The following is a 20,078-nucleotide window of genomic DNA, read 5'->3' as shown; positions in this document are numbered from 1 at the left end:
ATGAGATGTTAATTTCTTCCTATATTAGAGAAAACGTTTAAAAAAAGAAACCTACAACACAAAAAAGAAGAAATAGATTAACCACCATCAGTAAGTACATATCCAGTAACTTATAAAAATTAAAATCCTGAACAGTATATAAAAGTAGCAATTACCCATGTGGCACATATTTTCATTTATTTCCTGTGTTTTAAGGTGTCCATTTGTCATGGTATCATTACTAAATTTAAAAACTAAGCACTAAGCCCCCACTCCTTGCCCAACAGGGTAGTTTGGGAAAAAGGTAGAATGGAAAAAGGGAGTGGATGGGACTGCCATGGGAACGGACCCGTTATGTTGATGACCCCATCATCAGTCAGGAAACACCCAAGAGCAGTCACCCTAACCAATCAACAGCCTGCGGACCCTTACGCTACACAGCAGACCTCTCCTGTCTGGCCCACTGCTTCTCTCAGTAGTGTATTTCAATAAATGCACCTTTTCTGTTCTCCACTCTGTCTCTGGTGAATCCTTTCACTCCCGCCCTCTGACCTCATCTTGATATTTTCCCCCACAGCAAATATATTTATAATTAAATCCTTATACAAGCATGGGAGAACCAAATGGAGAAAAAAAATCAAAGGGGATAATTTTCTGATATGGCTGTTGAATTCTTACAGTGATTTTATGACACACTGAATATACAATTTTCTAGACATACTAAGTGATAGTTATGTGGGAATATACAGTATTACCTTTAGTTAAATATTAAGAGTTTTAATTCCCTAATGCCGAAAATAGCTTACCACTTAATGACTGTCTTATAAAGAAGACAGCAATCTGATGACATTTTTAATTTTTACCCTCATGAGAAATGTTGGAAAGTATTTAAGAAAACTATGCAACTTGAAAAGACTTGTTTTCACTGTCACTTTATTGAAAGATGGTAGAATTAATTACAGATTTAACTATGATGTGGTAATTTTTAGTCAGGTACCAAATTTTATTAAAAAGCAAACTGCTTATTCAAAAGTAATCATGGAACGACTCAAAATGCAGAGCAAGGATGAGAAACATCTCACTGGCCAACAGATTGTTTGAATTTTCTCAATATGTGGACTCAAGAACGTCTTCATTTTTAGGAAAGATAAACTGTAACTTCAGCAGACAGCAATACAGAGAGATTCTGTCACACAGACCCGTTTCCAGTAGTCAGTCAGCTGTTTCTGTCTCAATTGGGATAGACACATTTACATAACTGGCTGTGCCTGAGCCTTCTTTGCCAGCAGCTTTAAATCTGCAATGCACTTAGCAATTGTCTCCTTTTCCTGTGATAAAGAAAGAGAAATCTGGTTAGACCGTTTCAAATAATGGAAAAGCATAAACACAGTAATTCTAACGGACACCTCCTACAACAACAGGGACACCATGGCAGCCTCACAGCCTCTCTTTCGTTGCCATTGCCCAGAAATTTGAACCAAGGACACATCACTGTCTCAAGGCCAAAGAATCCTTGCTGGCAAGTCCTATCCCAACAGCATCAGCAGCTGCTTAAGAGGAACATAAGCATAACTCCAGAAGCTTCAACATATCAGATACCTGCTGTGCAGAGATGCTCTGCACCACGTGCTTTTCCACCCAGTTTATCATGTGCTCCTGCTCTTTCCGAAGCATCATATTTTGCACAGAGATGTGATAGTCCAGGCGGTTCTTCACCTCCTTGTACACTCTATGTAGCCGGTCCCGGTAAGTGACTTCCAAGGCCATAGCGATGTTATTCTGAAGTGAAATTAAGAGTGATGAAAACTGCTTAGAGTTGGAAGATCACTACTCCTTCACCACTCTGGTATCTTATGCAATTTTAAAAGCTTAATATGAATAGGTAACACATGCATATTGCAAAAGAATCCTAATGTATGTAGTAAAATTTTGTTTAAAGTATATGTAGTAAAGAGCCTCCCCTGGTGGTGCAGGCTCAATCCTGGCCGGCCTGCGAGAATCCCACATGGTGAAGCAGACCTCTCCTGTTGCGCCCGCTGCTCCCCTCAGCAGTGTATTTCGTCAGTCTGCCTGTTCTGTTCCCCGCTCTGTCTCTGGTGAATCCTCTCACCCTCCCGTGCATCTGGCCTGTACCCCGGTTCTTATATAAAAATAAATCTTTAAAAAAAAGTATATGTAGTAAATAATAAATCTCCCAGCTTACTGTATTATTTTAACAGTATGTTTATACTCTTAGGTTTTCCAGGTATATAGTCAGGTAATCCATAACGTTTTTAGGTACATAAACAGGTCACTTCACCCTTTATTTTCTAATTTTTATACCTCTTATTTCTTTCTTTTCTCTAGTATTAACTACTATTCTCCAGAATACTGAGTTACTAGTGGTGGCAAGGATACTGTCATGTTAGTCTGTGGTGAGAATCATTATAGGTCTGTCTGTTAACTATGAAAGCTTGAGATAATAACCTAAAGTAGATCCTTTATACTTTCAAGTACTTTCTTTAGTCCATTCATTCTTTTGCTTCCTTCTCCTCAAATCTCTATTATCTCCTTGATTATACAGCTCAGCAAATGATCCTAATGCTATTTCACTGAGAAAAAGCAAGCAAAAGAGATTTTCTACCACTACCAATTTATCTGAATTCACACTCCTCTACTTTGCCTTTCTTTCTGAACTATGGCCTACTAAAGAACATCACTCCAGTTAATTGCAGCCCCCATTTCTTGCATCAATTTTTCTCTCTCTACTAACTTCTATCAAATGGTAACATGTGATCACACTTTCCATCTTTAAAAATAAAATCTCTTGATTCCTACATCTTACCTTCCTTAGTTGCTAATTATGTGCCCACCATCACAGTAAAACTTGTTGACAAACAGTTGTCTATAATGTAACTCCAATTGCCTTCCTTCCATTTTTTTCTTCAAACTATTCCAATCATTTTACTAAAATAGCCCTTACAATGTCACCAGGAATCTCCATTTTGCAAAACCCTATCGAAAAATTCTTAGGCCTTTCATTACTTGATCATAGGGAATTTTTTTTTTAAAGATTTATTTTTATTTATTTATACAAGCACTGGGTACAGTCAGAAGTGCGGGAGGGTGAGAGAATTCACCAGAGCCAGAGCGGGGAGCAGAGCAGGCAGAAGGACCGAAGTACACTGCTGAGGGGAGCAGCGGGCGGCAGGAGAGGTCTGTGCGCCATGCGGGACCCTCCTCCAGTGGCCGGGGAGCAGCCGGGGATCGAACCGGCGCTACAGAGGCTGTAGGCAGCTTCACAACCCAGCGCTCAACCACTGTGCCACCGGGGAGGCCCATAAGTAGGGAATTTTTAACCCATGTTCCCTATGTGCCATTTTTACGGCTGTAAGTGCTGCCTATAAGCTCAGGACTTCCAAACTTACAGGCCGGAATTCTCTCCATCAATCTAGACTCATATCTACATCCAATGGCCTATTCAACATCTCCACTTGGCTAACAAATAGGCATTTCAAACCACAGCATACAAGTCCAGGGGCTACCTGCAGCAAGTCAGGTGAGATCACATCACTCCACTGCTCAAAAGCTTCAATAACTTTTGCTCCCATTTTGAGAAGTCAAAGCCCTCACAGAAGCCGATGACTGGTTTAGTCCCTCTACTTTGCTCACCTTTCTTCTCCCTCATTCATTCTACTTCAGCTACACTGGCTTCCTTGCTTTTCCTTCATTATACTAAGCAAGCTTCCAAATTTTCCCAGATTTAAGGCCTTCATACTTGTTCTTTCCTCTGTATTGAATACTATTTCTCTGAAAAGCCAGTTTGCACTATCACATCTTCAAATCTCTTCAAATATCCTATTAGAGGCCCAACCTGCCCAATCAAAAATTAATTTCTAGCTCCTAAAATTTCTTTTTCCTTAACCCTAGTTTATTGTTCTACATAGCAATTGTTATCAGGTGACATTCATAGTTGTTCTACTTATTTTCTGCCCTCTCAACATCTGGCTGGAAAGGAGACCTCATGAAAGCAGATACTTTCTTTTGTTCTCTGGTGTATTCTTAGCACCCTGCTTGACTAATTTCCACACAGGAAAAACTCAATGAATAGCTTTAAACAAATATTTCATAAACACCTGTTTTAATGGCTATTTGATACTTATGAAAAAGCTACATCTTCAGAAGCCAGATCTTGTTTGTGTGTAAATATTATTTATGAGGCAGGAAATCTTCAATTGTAACCTAAAGATGCATGGAAAAAGGCTTTAAGATTTCTGAAGTCTTCAAAAATTTATGTGCTTAAGAATCTTTAAGTGGGGGAGAATCTTTAAAGAATCTGTATTAAAATATTTTTAGACAGCTTCTAACAAATGTTCTTATTTCAAAAGTCTTACAACGGGTTCAGAAACCTGCATAACGGATAACTCTGATATATGTGGTACTGAAACCAAACACAGAAACACAGGCCTAAATTTTTAATACTTCAGACACTACATTATCGTCACACACAATTTCTCATTTCATAGTTGCTTCTGTAACAAAAAAATTAAATATGACAACATTTCTCTTTAGAAGGCATAAAGTACTGGGTTCAAAGCAAATAACAGTAAAGTACTTGAACGTGTTCTTAAAGTTGTTTCAGAAACTAAATGTTTTAGAATCTTTTTTTTTTTTTTTTAAAGATTTATTTATATATGCATACAAGAACTAGGGTACAGGCCAGAGGTGAGAGGATTCACCAGAGTGAGGAACAGAACAGGCAGATTGACCGAAGTACACTGCTGAGGGGAGCAGTGGGCTAGTCAGGAGAGGTCTGCTACGCCATGTGGGTTGCTTCCTGGCCGGGGATCAAACTCATGCTGCATTGGTTGCGGACAGCCTCATAGGTTGTATCCTAATCCCTTGCGCCACCAGGGAGGCCTGTTTTAGAATTTTAATTTGCTTTGACCATATACCTCTAGTACTTTGTGAATTTGAAATGCAAGGATCAGATTTTCTTAGAAGAAGCATGTATTTCACCTATGGCATCACACGGTGATTGCCATTTCTTAATCAGCTATAACTTAATGACTATTTTCCTTTTGTGTGGATCCAAAGTGTGTTCTTTTATAACTTACTATTTCTCATTTTAGACATTATAATTTTTTATTCACTTAATGATCTGAAATGTTTAAATTGCCATAATTACCAATTCCGATCCAAATTTTCATTTCTAAATAAAATATGTTCAATCTATTCAGCCATTTCTCTTAAGAAAGCCTAAATATTTGTTTCCAGTGCACACAAGTGAGTAATTTCATTCTCTTTAGAAAGTTCTGAAACCTACCCTCTGGACATCAAAAAGGTAATGGCGTTTTTGAACCAGGGCCTGCTGTGACTTCTCCATCTCAATAGCATCCTGGATTTGCTTGATGGAAGCCTGTTTGACCTCTTCTAGTTGGGCAATTTTTTGCTGCAATTATGATATTTATCATAAAGATCAGTGAAGGCATTAAGGTTAATAAAATTTATTTTATGCTTAATCAAAACTCCCACAAGAAAACACACATCTAATGCAATGCACAAACTTAAAAAAAAAAACAACCCCAAAAACTGCCCATAGTAACTAAGCTGTATCTGTTGAATGAGCAGTTATGGAAAAACTAGAGAAAGTCTGGTAGATTTTTTGGTAACAAATATTAACACATAATTATAATCTTCATAATTACATTCATTTTTATATGCTATTTCCCCAACACTCATATATATAGATATCACTTGATGGCCTGATGCTTCTATTATGGTCTAAAATAGAATATAAGGTTTATGGTTCTTACCTCATTGAGTTTATCAGCAAATTCCCCAATAGAAGCACCGTATTTTTTAACCATGAAGACAAGCAACCCTATTGTTGATATGGCAGAGAAGGTGTCTGGGGTAACCACATATATTTCCTTGGACAGAAAATACAAGATCAGTCCAGTTCCGAGCACATAGGGTCCTAAAAGAAGAAAGAGTTATTTTACGATGGATCTGGTATGTCTAAAAGGAGAAGATACTTCCATATTTGATTAATTGAAGGCAGAATTATCTGATAACTAAAAATCATCAGGTTCACAAAACACTGAGTTGAGAAGCAGTATAAAACAGAAAGAACAACAAAATCTGACTCTATCTTAAAAGAAACTGAGCATGTACACAACTAGCTTAGTTTCCTCCTCTGTAAATGGGAACAGTCTGTTCTGTTCTTCTTCACAGGGTTGATGAAATTGAGAAACAATGCATGTGTGTGTACGCCCGTCACAATTGCTCAACAAACAGGAACAATTCTAAAAAGGTGCCAATTACTTCCAAGGTGCCAATTACTTCCTAAGTAATTTGTACAAAACATACTACTTACTGAATGGGAACATTAGTCAGGATAAAATTGCTCTACTCTTGCTTATTTTTATTGAATAGGAACCTGACACTGGCAATAAGCACAGAACAACTGTAAAGTAGTATGTACATGAAAGGAAGAATTAAATATCAGAATTTTCATTTTCTGTTGTACCTAATTATTAGGTTATCTTTTTCTTTCTTCAGGCCAGAGTTCGAAAGGACATAAACCATCATTTCTATTTCCTTAAGATTTTCCTCTGGGATATCACGAGATAGTCAGCAGGGGAAAAGCAAGCCTTGGGCCTCCCTGGTGGCCTAGGGCCTGAGTTCCATCCCTGGCCAGGGAGCTAACCCATACATGGCAGACCTCTTCTGTCTCGCCCGCTGTTCCCCTTAGCAATGTATTTCAGTAGACCTGCCTGTTCTGATTCCCACTCTGTCTCTGGGGAATCCTCTCACACCCCGTACCTCTGGCCCACACCCCAGTTCTTCTATGCCCCCCCCCAAAAAAAAAAAAAAAAAAGCAGGACTTTATTATCCAGTGTTTCTCAACAATACTAGTAACAAAGGATGTTGGGATGTAGTATAAGAATAAAAGGGCTAGAATCTCAAATATATTTTTCTTAGAATTTTTCAGTTTTAATAGTTTTTTTATTTGCTTTCAATATATAAATATTAAATGTGATTTTCAAATAAAGAAAAAACAAAATTTTAATATGTAACATTTTTATCATTTATGGAGATCTGAGGACTATACCATTTCTCATAACTTCAGGTGTAGGGAAATGCTACATTAGGGTTAGAAAAAACTTTTGACTTCCAATGTTTCATGGTATTTGGCTATAGCAAGAAAGGCAGTGTGTGTAGTAGAAAGAACATTAGACTTAACTGGAGGACTAGGTTCAAATCCAACTCAATCACCAATGAGAGAATAAATCTTAGCACATTCTTTGTTTTCTAGTTCTTCTGTGTAATAAAAATGTCTCATGGGCCCATTTAACAATTAAGTAACATAAGTGAAAACATAATGCATCGTAAAAATACAAGGTTTCAGAACAGTTTATACCTCTTTAAAAAGGGGAAAAATGATAAATATGGCCCAATTCCTTTTTTTGTACTTATATGTACAAAGTAATAGTGTACACCTGACTTTAATTCATATATATATACATACATATATAACTGACAGATATATGGTTATCAAATTTGAATTGGTTATCATATATATATATTACTGATAGTATATTACACGGTTACTTATTTCTTTGTTGTTTATTCTACATAGTACTTCTACAACTACACCTTAGTTCACCATTCTATCCCTCCAACAGTGCATGGCAGAGGAGGTAATTCAATAAATGTGGTCTATCAACAAATGGAGACGATGCAATAAAATCAAGTTTAAAATCCCAAACATATTTATGTAAGACAAATTAGAGGACTCAAATCAACTGTTATATTGACTCTATTGCACAACATCCTTTTAAAAACAGTTGACTTGACATATATGGCATATATGAAAGAGGTGAGAGGCTCCTAAAATCCTAGGTTAACACAAACCATACCACCCAAATATACTATCCAACAATGGGTAAATACTCACCTGTTACACCGGTTTTAGGATAAAGGAACTGGAAAAATTCCTCAGGGATCAGTCCCAAACGAACTTTCCCTCCATATTCAGGAAGAGGTGGTACAGGTGCAAGACATGGCTGCCCCGTGTGAAAGATTCTCGTTGCTTGCAATGCCCTATAGGTAGCAATTTTACAAATTTAAAGCCTACTCTTTAAAGAGAAAACAACATATGAACAATCAACAGAAACAACTACCTGGGATGAAGACTAAGATGATTTCTGATGGAAAGGGTGCAGACTAAGAATAGGAAGGTTAGTGTCCAATAATTATGTGTGTGACAAGAACAAATGAGTTACACAGAACTGTACGTAACCTTCTACCCAATACTGCAACCCCTTCTAAAAGTCTCATAGGTCATCTGTCTAGCACTCTGCATGTCTATTATCAGCACAGAAATATTTAAGAACACACAGACTCCGCAATCCGGGTTCAAATCCCAGTCTTGCCACTTTAAGTAACTCAAGCTTTTGTAATCTCAGATTTCTCTAAATGAAGTGGGAATAAAGGATATTATTTATAGGTCCATGTGTATTACTTGAATTAATATATGCAAAAAATTGGGAAGGGTGCTTGGCAGGATAAAGTCCTATGTAAACGGTCAGTATAACATGTCCAGTATGTCACGTGCACCTTGATGGTAAGAACTTTGACCTTTTTGAATATTCTCTGTGATGCAGGGCTAAAGTTGCAATGTGAAACCGGCCTTTTCAGGGCTGAGTAGCTCTAATGTTCATCTTTGAAATGAAATGCTACTATGTACATCCTCAAAACCTCTAGCAATTGGTTCTAATTTTATTTTAATTTTCTACATAACGTTCGCATATCTGGGTTAAACATCTCCAGTTGATGCATAGTCCTGACTGTCCACCACAAGAAGCTTTCTGTTTTTGCTACAAAAAAAGAGGTTTTTAGAAGCCAATGCTCTAAATATAGGGACAAACTTATTCTGTCTACAACTATGTATTGAGAACCTGCTATTACCATTATTAGGCTTGAACTATTATGCTATATTACTGTGGATTCGTTAACCATTATTGTATTAAAGTAGCATTTTTAGCTGTAGAAGGCTGTTCTGTGTCCTGAGAAAAATTAGCAGTATCCCAACGATGATCTTTATACACCAAATGCTAGCAACATCCTCCCTCCCATCAGTGGTGACAGCCAAAAACATCTTTAGACTTGCTAAGTGGTCCCTAGAGGACAAAACTGTCCCAGGTTGAAACCACTGATTTAATTTACAGCATTAGAGAAGCTGCTTTACACACACACAAATTCTCTCCCCCTTTGGTTGTCTCAGTTCAAGTCCTTATCCTTTCTTGCCTCAACTAGTTAATAATCCAAAACTTGTCCCTGCTTCTCCTCAAAAACTACTTAAACCCAGCTACCTCCACACTGGCCAAAATGCAAGTTTCATTTTAACACTCTTCAAGAGGCTCTCTTCTGTCCACAGAACACAAACTAGTAAATACGGCATACATGATCCAGCACCTGTCACATTTGATAATCATATCTTCCTTCATTCTCCTTCCTCCAACCATATGAAACTACTTACAGTTCTCAAAAACAAACAAAAAACCAAAAACATGCCTCATGCTGCTCCTTCTGCCTTCTCCTTTCTTTTTTTTTTTTTTTTTTTAAAGATTTATTTATTTATTTATACAAACACTGGGTACAGTCAGAAGCGCGGGAGGGTGAGAGAATTCACCAGAGCCAGAGCGGGGAGCAGAACAGGCAGAAGGACCGAAGTACACTGCTGAGGGGAGCAGCGGGTGGCAGGAGAGGTCTGCGCGCCATGTGGGACCCTCGCCGGTGGCCGGGGAGCAGCCAGGGATCGAACCGGTGCCGCAGAGGCCGATGGCAGCTTCGCAACCCGGCGCTCAACCGCTGCGCCACCAGGGAGGCCCATTGCCTTCTCCTTTCATTTAATGACTGTCAAGCCCAATAGCCTACAGAACTTCTCATGCACAACCTTATTTATAAAGGCCTTTCCAATCCTGGGGTAACATTTATTCAAAACACTTGCTTTCTACTTAAGTCCGACACGGGAAGCTGAGCAATGAGCAGACAACGTCCCAGCCTTCAATATAATGGGGGTGTGGGAAGTGTGGGCATATTCTAGCCATACACCATTTCAGACAACTACATGATGAAGAAAAATGGAGCAAGTAAGGGGATGGGGAGCAAAGGATTTGCGGGTGGGCTTATTTGGTAGAAGGTCAAGTAAATTGGAGCCCATCAGCTGCAGAGAGAAAAGGGCAAGTCAGAGACCCCAGCAACAAGCGTGGCGGCTTCCAGAAGCAGCAATTAGACCAGGTCAGCTGGTGAATGGGCTAAAAAAGGGACAGAAGACAAGTCAAGAGAGAGGATGGGATCAACTTATGTTGGGTTTTCTGGATTATGGTTAAGTTTGTATTTTAATTCAAGTAGGATGGGGGACTCAGAAGGGCTTTAGGGGACTCTGGCTTCTGTGAGAATGGGCTATAACGGGAAAAGAACAGAGAATTAAGGAAATTTGTTAACACACTACTAAAATAGGTGAAAATTGTTGGTGGGTCACACTCCAGTAGTAAGTGGAAGAAGTGGCCAGAATCCAAATATAATGTGAAGGGAGAGCCTTGTTGCATTAGGCATCGAATGGGGGGGGGGGGGGTAAATCAAGGATGTTCCTTGAATCTTGTATGTAGTTATTGTACTTATTGACTGAATTAAGATGATTTGTTTTCATATCTGTATGGAATTTTCTTTTTCTTGTAAATCACAAACAGCCAATTACAGCCTCACTTTATTGCGTGCACAAAAATTAATGACAGGTTAAATTCACTTTCTCAAAACAGAGGTTAGTAATCAAATTTTACCAAGTTTAGGCCTAAGGATAGAAATAAAAAGGAGTACTCCCAAAGAAAATGGACATGCTTTATGAAGTAATATTAATAACAGGTACTAACATTTACTATGTATCAAGCACTGCATTTAGAGAATTAAGCCTGTACTTTTCATAACCCACAATGGGACTATTAATTTCCATTTTGCAGATGAGGAAACTGAGGTGACACAGCTTGTAAGCAGATCCGGCCAGGTGTGCCCTGCTCTTAACTTTGGAGCCTCACTCTAAACCACTACTTTATAGATTCCTCCTCCTGTCTGAGCTACATGAAGGCAGCTACTAGCTCTACTCAATTCTGTACCTTTGGTTATGCGGGAGAGACATGACAAACATTTACTGAATCAAATGAGTTCTCTGATTCTAATAATCTGGCAGCGAAAGTTACAATCTGGGAGACAGACTGAAAAAAAAAAAATGCTTCACTGTGTTATTAACAAAACTTGTCGGGTGTGCAATCTAGTAACTCAGATTAAGGCAGTGGCAGCTGTGCTTAGCTGAAGGTCACCCAGGAGAGAAGAAGGGCTTAAAAGACACAAAACCTGTCCCTAGTTTAGTCAGAACACATCACTTACCCTCTTAATTTTCTCACTGGGGGACACGACGAGGTTGCAGGTAGGTTGTTACAGGAGCACAAGAGTTTGAAATGAGACTTCAAGCGTCCCAAATTACTTAAAGAAAGGTCACTGCTGACCTAAAGCTAAGCGGAGGTTACCGAGCAGTGAAGGAAAGCGATAAAACCAGGACTGGGGGAGTACAGCACCCCTCACACTTACCCCGGGGCGAGAAGGGCTGCGTTCTTCAGCGAGGGGGCTGCAAACGTACAGAAGGCGCCGGTCAGCAAGGTCAAGGTGAAATGAGCTGTCCCTTCCACGGCCCCCGCGGCGTCTGCGCCCTGGGACGCTGCACCCGCAGGGTCTGCCCGCGAGAACCATGCACTCGCGCCCCCGAGCCCCGCGCCCACTTTCCGGGCGGCGCTGTCCCCCCCCCAACCCCCCCGCCGCTCGGGCCCCGGCTCCCGGCGCCTTTCTCCTGCCCCTCCCCCGCCCTCTCCCCGCAGCCCTAGACGCGTGTTTTCATATTCACTCCGACTGCCCTGGCCAGAATCTCCACCTCTTACCCGCTGCGGCGGCGGCGGAAAGTACTACCCGGGACAGCATGGTCAGCGGCGGTCCAGGGGAGTCTTCGCGTCCCGGTGACCCCAACAAGAGACTCTGTCAGGGGCAGGACCAAGATGGTCGCTCGCAAGTCTCGCGAGAAGAGAACGGGGCGCCCTCTGGCCACCAACTTGGGTTCGGGTTTTTTCTGTTCTCGCGAGAAGAGGCGCGGCGCCCCGAGCACCCACTGCCTGAGGGCAGCAGCGGGGCCGGCAGCCGCGGTCTCGCGAGATGTAGCGTGTCCAGCCTCCCGAGAGGGGCGGAGGCCGAGAGGGAACCACGTGGGCTTGGCTGCGCGGCCTGGGTCGCGGCGTCCAGTTTGGGTCTGGATCGGACTCGGAACCGTGGAGATGCGGAAAGAAACCCCAGCTCCCCTAGTGCCGCCGGCGGCCCGGGAGTGGAACCTGCCCCCGAACGCGCCCGCCTGTATGGAGCGACAGTTGGAGGCTGCGCGGTACCGGTCGGGTGAGCTGAGACCCGGCCCGGGGAGCCCCTCATCCCGGCCCGGGGCGCCCCTCCCCGCCCGGCCCCCACCCCCTGCCAGCCCGCCCCCGCCTCGCGCTCGGAGCTCGGTCCCCAGCCCCGCCCGCTGTTCCTGAGCTCGGATCCGGACCCGGCCCGCGTGCTGCGCCCTGCGGTCGCCATGGAGACGAGCCCTGCCGCCTCTCGTGCTGACAGCTTGTACCTCCCTTAGATGGGGCGCTCCTGCTCGGGGCCTCCAGCCTGAGTGGCCGCTGCTGGGCTGGCTCCCTTTGGCTTTTCAAGGACCCTTGTGCTGCCCCCAACGAAGGTTTCTGCTCGGCTGGAGTGCAGACGGAGGCCGGCGTGGCGGACCTCGCCTGGGTGGGGGACAAAGGTATCCTAGTGGCTTCCGATTCAGGTGAGTGGAATGGAGGCCAGGGGACAGGTCGGGCCACATTCAATCTTTGGTGTCCCTTCCATACTCAGTGCTTGGGGGAGCTCGAGGGTGTTACCCCACGTGAGAACTCCTGTGCAGGTGGGCAGTACCTTTTCTTTGGATTCTGTATTGCCCTGGCGGGAATTTCTGGCAAAATTCATGACAAAACTGAAAAGTGGATTGGAAACACTTTCTTCTGTGTATCCCCCAACTAGGCCGAAGATAATCTTGATCTTAAAGATGATGCTGAAGCCTCCCTGTGCTACCTGTCTCTTTCCATTTCTTTTCATCTTAAATGTTTTTATTCTGCTTTCTTTTGTTTTGAACATCAGGTTCAGCAATGGTTTCAGCTTTAGCCAAAAAAAAAAATCAGAATTTGGGCATTGAAGGTATTGCATGCAAGGATACAAGTGGCACTGAAGATTAAGTTGAGTTTGAAACACTACACATTCAACACAACTTTTTGAGGGTTTCTGTACTTAGGCAGTCATTGTGCAAGTAGTTTACTCAGAATATTAAAAAAAAAAACTTTGTAACTTTTTTTTTCAATTCTATAAATAATTGGCAGTGTTTAACCACACTAGATTCTTACACATGCAGTTATGGAAATGTCATTCTTTTCTCCTAGGGACTTATTTTCCACAGTTTTCTTACTAGAAGTGGGATAATAGGTTTTACAAGCTGTTCCATCTTGCTGCTGTCTTTGTCTTGCTTTCCTCATCTAATTGTAATGCCAGCATAAAGCCAATGACCTGGGAGTTAAATCAACCCTCTAATGTCATGGACTTGTTTTTATAGAAATACCTGTAAAAGCAACTTTGCTACTGCTACTTTAGTCACAGTGTGACAAGGGACAACTTGAATCCTCAAAGTGAGTTACTATCTTGATATAATCCAAGTGCATTTCCCTTACACTCCATTCTACCCCAACAGGTGCTGTTGAATTGTGGGAGCTGGATGAAAATGAGACCCTCATTGTGAGCAAGTTCTGCAAGTATGAGCATGACGACATCGTGTCTACAGTCAGTGCCCTGAGCTCCGGCACGCAAGCTGTCAGCGGTAGCAAAGACTTCTGGTGGGTCCCTGTTCTCGTCTCTCCTGTCTCTGAGTCTCCTTTTCGTGTCTTTACTGTTCTCAGCCTCATTAACTAAGGTTTTAGGCTCATTGTAAGAACCAGTTCCTGATTACAATATGCTTCTAAGATTTCCTCGAGATTTTGCAATCTCCTATGGAAATAGATTATAGCAGAAGCCCAGTGGGCAGAGGCATAGAACATGCTGTTTAAAGAAAGTTCTTGTTTGAACACGTTTTTTTTGATGTGGATGGTATACATCAAAATTAAGTATTTGTTTCCCTTTGCTTTTTTAGCATCAAAGTTTGGGACCTTGCTCAGCAGATGGTACTGAATTCATACCGGGGTGAGTGCTTGCATTTTCCTTTTCAGTCCTGGCCTTAATGGTTATTATTATTATTATTATTTTTTAAAGATTTATTTATTTATTTATGTAAGCACTGGGTACAGTCAGAAGCACGGGAGGGTGAGAGTATTCACCAGAGCCAGAGCGGGGAACAGAACAGGCAGACTGGTGAAATACATTGCTGAGGGGAGCAGTGGGCGGCAGGAGAGGTCTGCGTGCCATGTGGGACCCTCGCCGGCTGCTGGGGATCGAACCAGTGCTGCAGAAGCTTCAGGCAGCTTCGCAGCCCAGCGCTCAACCGTTGCGCCACCAGGGGAGGCCCAATGGTTTTATTTTTATTCTTGTCTTTGGGCCGAAGTTTGCTTACTAGGAGCGACAGTTTGCTCTCCTGCCTAGTAGTAGGCTCCAGTGTCTATCCTTTGCCATTTTCTTCATGCTCCTGTTTCTCTGCGATGACTTAGCCCCTTCTTGGCCACACAGGACTCAACTCTCAGTTCTCTTCCACTCCCCCTGCTTCCCCATTACTGATTGGTCACTAAGTTCTTATCATCTTTCCCCATTTGTTCAGTGACCTTCCTTTCCAGTTCTCATGCTCCCTTTTAGTTTCAAGCTTCACCTCACACTTACAGAGCACACATCTCATCTTTCCACCTAGAGCCTTTGTTCTTAACTTAGTTTTTGTGACTGGCAGATTGAAATGTCATTTTCTTGTCTTGGCATTCAGATCCTTTTACTGTCACTCCCTCTTCAAACATGCCATGCTAGCTAAACCCAGTCAAGTCTTATCTTTGGTATTCTGTAAGTGTAAACCCTGAAACTTGGGAATCTTAAACTTTTGAATGTTCACCTCCATAAAATTTTTGCTTTTTTTGTCAGGAACCATGACCTTCTATTAATGTGCATTTTTCTGCTCCCATTAACAGCGCTAGCAGGGGATTTTATCTTGGGAGCCTCTTCATGAAGGTAGCATATTTCCACAAAGATAATGTACAGAGCATTGATGTGTGCGTGGCTAAGAGGTGCAAATGCTGGGTGATCACCTGGTTCACTCACTGACAAAGCATCTTTCTGCCAAATCCAGCTTCAGAGCACATGGTTCAGATATATGCCAAAGCAGAATCACAAATACATACACACCCTGGGCCTTCAGGGTCCCTGGCAAATAGGCAATGATGTTAAGGTGCCACTGCCCGAGAACTACTATACTTGCCTGTTTTTCTTAGACATATGATGTTTTCCTGGCCAATGCTAATTCTTTTTCAGCACTTTGTCTTTTCAGCCTTTTTTGTTAGTTCTTTGTGTTTATCTTACTCCAATCTACTCCCCTCTTGCTCCCTGAATGCCAACTCCTTTGAGGACAGAGGAACCATGTATCATTCATCTTTTGTATGCCGCCATGGTGCTATCACAGAGCTTTGCCTTTTTCAAGTGAGCAATAAATTCCTTTTCATTGTGTTGGCTTTGCACAGATACTAAAGCTCTGAGGGAACTGTGAAAGGTGGTTAAACCCGTCTTCTTTCTCAGCACAGAGCTTCATTCTCTGCCTCAGAAGTCTGGAATGACTTTAGAGAAAGTGATTCCCCAGCCTATAATGGACCAGTAGTGGTGATCTTCAAAAGTTTCAGCATGTAGACCTCGTAAAAGAATGTTAAAAACTACCCTTTCACCCATTTTTAAATTGATACCTAATTTAAGTGTAAATAGTTGCAGAGGGCCTCCTTGGTGGTGCAAGGGGTTGAACACCGCACTGTGAAGCAATCCGCAGCCTCTGCAGCATGAGTTCAATCCCCGGCAAGCCAGCAAGCTACCCACATGGCGAGGCAGACCCCTCCTGTCTCACCCGCTGCTCCCCTCAGCAGTGTTTTTCAGTCGGTCTGCTTGTTCTGCTTCCCCTCTGTCTCTGGTGAATCCTCTCACCCGCTGCACCTCTGGCCTGTACCCCAGCTCTTGTATGCATAAATAAATAAATCTTAAAAGAAAAAACAGTTGCAAAGAAGGTAATTTCTGGCCATATCACTTAATGTACACTTGTTTCCCTCATATTTTTCAAAATTTTGTATTTGCAGACTAAGCCCATAGAATTTATGCAAAATGTCATATTTTTCAAAATTCTCATGTTAGAAACAGCTAAGTCTTAGAACCACACCCGTGTTTATGGTGTGGCTGAAATGGGGCCAGCCCCCTTGCTGGATTTTACCCAGATTCGCTTTCTTTGCTCTTTGGCTTTTTTTTTTTTTTTTTTTTTTTTTTTTAATAATAAATTTTATGCTCTTTGGTTTTAAAGGAGAGCACCTTCTGTTTTATAGTTTGGGTTTTTATACTTCTGTGCTTTGTACCATGGTAAGACTTGGAATGGCTGAGAGGTATGTGTTCCTTCTGAAAAGTGGCAGAAGGATGATAATGAAGGAAAAGGTAGAAAGGAACATTAGCAGGCTATAGGCAGCTGCCGAGTCCAATTTTGGGAAAGAAAGCTGGAATCCTTGATTCCCTTAAAAGTCTCAGTGTCCAGAAATCTCTTAAAAAATTTTTCATGCTCCCTGGAGGTGGGTGTGTTACAGACAGAAACTCTCCCAGGATGTCTTCACTCTGAAATTCCTTCGCTGTTCTCACTCGTCCCCAACTTCTTTTTCGTTGTCTTCACTAATTCATTGAATTCCCAAGTCTTCTAGGTTTTATAAATTCATCAAACTCTCTCCTTGGGTTTTGTCTAATGTAAAACCTCTCATGAAATTTCCTAAGTTGTATCTTGAGACCAGCCTGTTCCTCACACCTTCCTCCTGCCCCTTGGTGGAAACGCTCTCAGCTTCGTAGTCACGTTCCTCTCTCTCCTTTACAGCTCACTCTGGGCCCGTCACCTGCGTGGCCACCTCCCCTCACAAGGACTCCGTGTTTCTCTCATGCAGTGAGGTGAGTACAGCCTCTTCTCTCCCCACTCCCCGACCGCTCTGAGATCCTCTAAGCCAGTGCCACGGCCAGCAGTTGCTTCGAGTTGTGAAGCGCTTTTCCTGTTTCTTCTTCTAGGACAATAGAATTTTACTCTGGGATACCCGCTGTCCCAAGCCCGCGTCACAGATGGGTGAGTCTGAGAGTCAGTGGTGGGGCCTTTCCTGGAAGAGACTTTCTTGGCCAGAGCCAAAGGCAAAATGCCAGGTTCCCAGTCACTGTCACATATATGACGTCATCTCTTACCCACTGAGGGTTGGGTCTTGGGTGGGTAACTTCCTTTACACTTCCTGATGGGTGAACAGAGAGGCCAGTGTTGCTGTTGTCATACCTTGTCCTTGAAACTCACCCATGTCTAGCATCTAGAGAAGGCTGGACGCTGTTGGGTAAATGCAGGTAAAAGGATGAGACACCCCTCCCTGCCGTAGGGTTTAGAAAACCAAAGAAAGGTGCTCCTGGGATTTAGAGGGACTGCATTTGAAAAGCTGAGCCCTGTTCTCTCCTTTGCAGGCTGCAGTGCCTCTGGCTACCTTCCTACCTCACTGGCTTGGCATCCTCAGCAGAGCGAAGTCTTCGTCTTCGGTGAGGCCGCGTGCCGCACTACATGTTGGCTTTCGGAAGCGGGAGGACAGGAGAGAGCTAACTCCTGACACTCCAGACTAGCTGCACGGCCTCGTCAGCACTCTCAGGCGCTGGATGAACCGTGCTTGTGGTGGGATGGAGAGGCGGCTGGCCCACGTGGCTCTAGTTTTGCTTTGGAAAAAGTGATGACTTTTTCCCCGGTACATCTGATGCCTGATTGTTTGCTCTGGCGCCTGTATTCTGGGTGTTTCTAGCACTCAGTGGGCCACAAAACAAGTGGAGTGCTCTGCAGTACAGGGACACCTGTTCTTCTGTGGGTGGCTGCGGTGCTGTCATGGTGATGACGTGGGGCTGTACACAGGGTGACGCAGCCTGTGGGTAAAGTGATAACTACCGTATCCATTACTTTTATTTCCCACCCGCCTAATGACTAATTATCCCTACCTTACAAAAGGAGAAACTGATACTCACGGTTGTTAACTTGTCCAAGGTGAAGGACTAGCTTTCAAATTCAGGTCTGGCTGGCCTTAAAGCCCGTTTCCTTAACCAGAGTTTCGTGTGGAAGCCAGCAGCCGCTGCCCTGGGTTGTGAGACCCTTTTCCTGTTCCCTTCCTTCTCTAGGCGACGAGAATGGGACTGTCTCCCTTGTGGACACCAAGAGTACGAGCTGCGCCCTCAGCTCTGCTGTGCACTCCCAGTGTGTCACTGGGCTGGTGTTCTCCCCACACAGGTACCCTTCTTTGCTATCAAGGGCCTGCTGGGTGGGGTGGGGACAGTGCAGGGTGCTGCTGTTGGCAGGGCATCCGCTGCTTAGATCATTCCTTCCAGCGGACACTGCTCCAGCTGAGATTTTAGAACATCAGAAATCTCTTAGACCATTGTTCTTTTGGGGGTTGTGTGGTTTTCTTTCTGCTAAGGGTTAAGATGTGCCCTCCTTTCTGCTCAGCACCCAAAGTGATTCCTCTCGTGGGCTGTGCATTGGGAGAGTCCGCGTTGTTGGGTTATTGCTGAAGCTGCAGCGTGGGGCCATATAGGACGTTAGTGGTCAGGAGTGATTGTCAACCTGACTTTGCTCCATTTCTCTCATCTTGCCTTGGAACTTACAATGTGGACTTGAGTGGTCGCCAAGCCACTTCCTCTGGTTCAGAATGGGGGTTGGGGACGCCCAGTCAGGGTTTTGTCTTTGGGCCCACGGCCTTCGCCTTTCACAGCCTTCCCCCTCCTTTCCTAGCGCCCCCTTCCTGGCCTCTGTCAGTGAAGACTGCTCGCTTGCCGTGCTGGACTCGGGCCTTTCTGAGGTGTAAGTGTCCCCGGAATCCTGTGAGCAGGATCAAAGAGGGGCGGCAGGTGGCTGGTTCCTTTTCTCTTGGAAAATGGTACCAGGTGACGGGAACAGGTGCACGGTTGAGTGTCTCCTTGTTCCTGGGACTGGCTCACCACCAGTTCTCTTCCTGGTGGAGGAGGTTGGTGGTGGTGGGTGGGATTTCTGACATCCTAACCCTGTCCCAGAGGGGACCAGTCTGCCCTTTTCATGTGAAGAGCGACAGCCATGAAACGCCACCTGCTCTGGGGTGAAAGGCACCTGGCGGGGGACCTGAATTATAATTCCCTTTTGCCAGATCCTGGCCCATATCACTACCCCCGCTCTAGCTGTCATTTCTTCATCTGTGAAGAGGGCAGTGGACTGGATGACTGATGAAGTCCTCAGTGGACAGCTGCGCTGCCGTCCCGTGCAGGGCCATACTGCTGTCCCGTGCAGTGCTTGTAACACATCCAAGAATCTCCCTGGATGAGTTGGGTTTTCTTTCTTCTCCAAGTCTGCTTTTTGCTCTTGTCTCTCACCAGGCCCCATTTTTTCTTTTTTCCCTCCTAGGTTTAGAAGCCGAGCTCACAGAGACTTTGTCAGAGATGCTACTTGGTCCCCCCTCAACCACTCCCTCCTAACCACAGTGGGCTGGGACCATCAGGTCATCCATCACATGGTGCCCACGGAACCTCTGCCAGCTTCTGGACCTGCGAGTGTCACTGAGTAGCTTAGATTTAAGACAAAAAGCAAATCCCCCACGAGTGCCCACTCCCCTGGCCTCTCAGTTGGTGAAACAGCATGGCAGCCTCCCACGGTGTGTTGCTAGACCAGACTGTGCAGTTAATAGGCATGGTCTCAGCTTGGGGAGGCTGGATTCTGGGGTCCTGTTGTCCTAGGGAAGAAAAACTTCTTGAAAATGGATAGGTACATGTTTCCGAGT

The 20,078-nt window shown here is 43.7% G+C and overlaps 2 protein-coding genes across 4 annotated transcripts; one reads left to right on the top strand and one right to left on the bottom strand.

Annotated features, from left to right (window-relative positions):
- Positions 1-1,229: 1,229 nt before the first annotated feature.
- Positions 1,230-11,994, bottom strand: ATP5PB (ATP synthase peripheral stalk-membrane subunit b; the record flags this gene model as incomplete). Its single annotated transcript, XM_084241620.1, has 7 exons — positions 1,230-1,307; positions 1,579-1,758; positions 5,285-5,410; positions 5,775-5,938; positions 7,922-8,067; positions 11,611-11,647; positions 11,955-11,994. The coding sequence occupies 7 exons, from the start codon at positions 11,992-11,994 to the stop codon at positions 1,230-1,232; spliced, it is 771 nt and encodes a 256-aa protein (XP_084097746.1).
- Positions 11,995-12,341: 347 nt separating this feature from the next.
- On the top strand, positions 12,342-19,865 carry WDR77 (WD repeat domain 77; the record flags this gene model as incomplete). 3 transcript variants are annotated; one of them, XM_084243094.1, is made up of 10 exons in its annotated part: positions 12,342-12,456; positions 12,686-12,871; positions 13,823-13,964; positions 14,258-14,307; positions 17,144-17,214; positions 17,329-17,383; positions 17,761-17,832; positions 18,454-18,562; positions 19,064-19,132; positions 19,712-19,865. In XM_084243094.1, the coding sequence occupies 10 exons, from the start codon at positions 12,342-12,344 to the stop codon at positions 19,863-19,865; spliced, it is 1,023 nt and encodes a 340-aa protein (XP_084099220.1). The 3 variants fall into 3 exon arrangements, with proteins under 3 accessions (XP_084099220.1, XP_084099219.1, XP_084099221.1); XM_084243093.1 differs by having other exon boundaries at positions 19,706-19,865; XM_084243095.1 differs by lacking the exons at positions 13,823-13,964; positions 14,258-14,307 and having other exon boundaries at positions 19,706-19,865.
- Between the last annotated feature and the right edge of the window lie 213 nt (positions 19,866-20,078).

Source organism: Talpa europaea, assembly GCF_964194135.1.
Source record: "Talpa europaea genome assembly, chromosome: 9".
Taxonomy (NCBI): Eukaryota; Metazoa; Chordata; class Mammalia; order Eulipotyphla; family Talpidae; genus Talpa; species Talpa europaea.
Note: the sequence above shows the minus strand (reverse complement) of the source record. Positions and strands in the feature narration are given on the sequence as shown.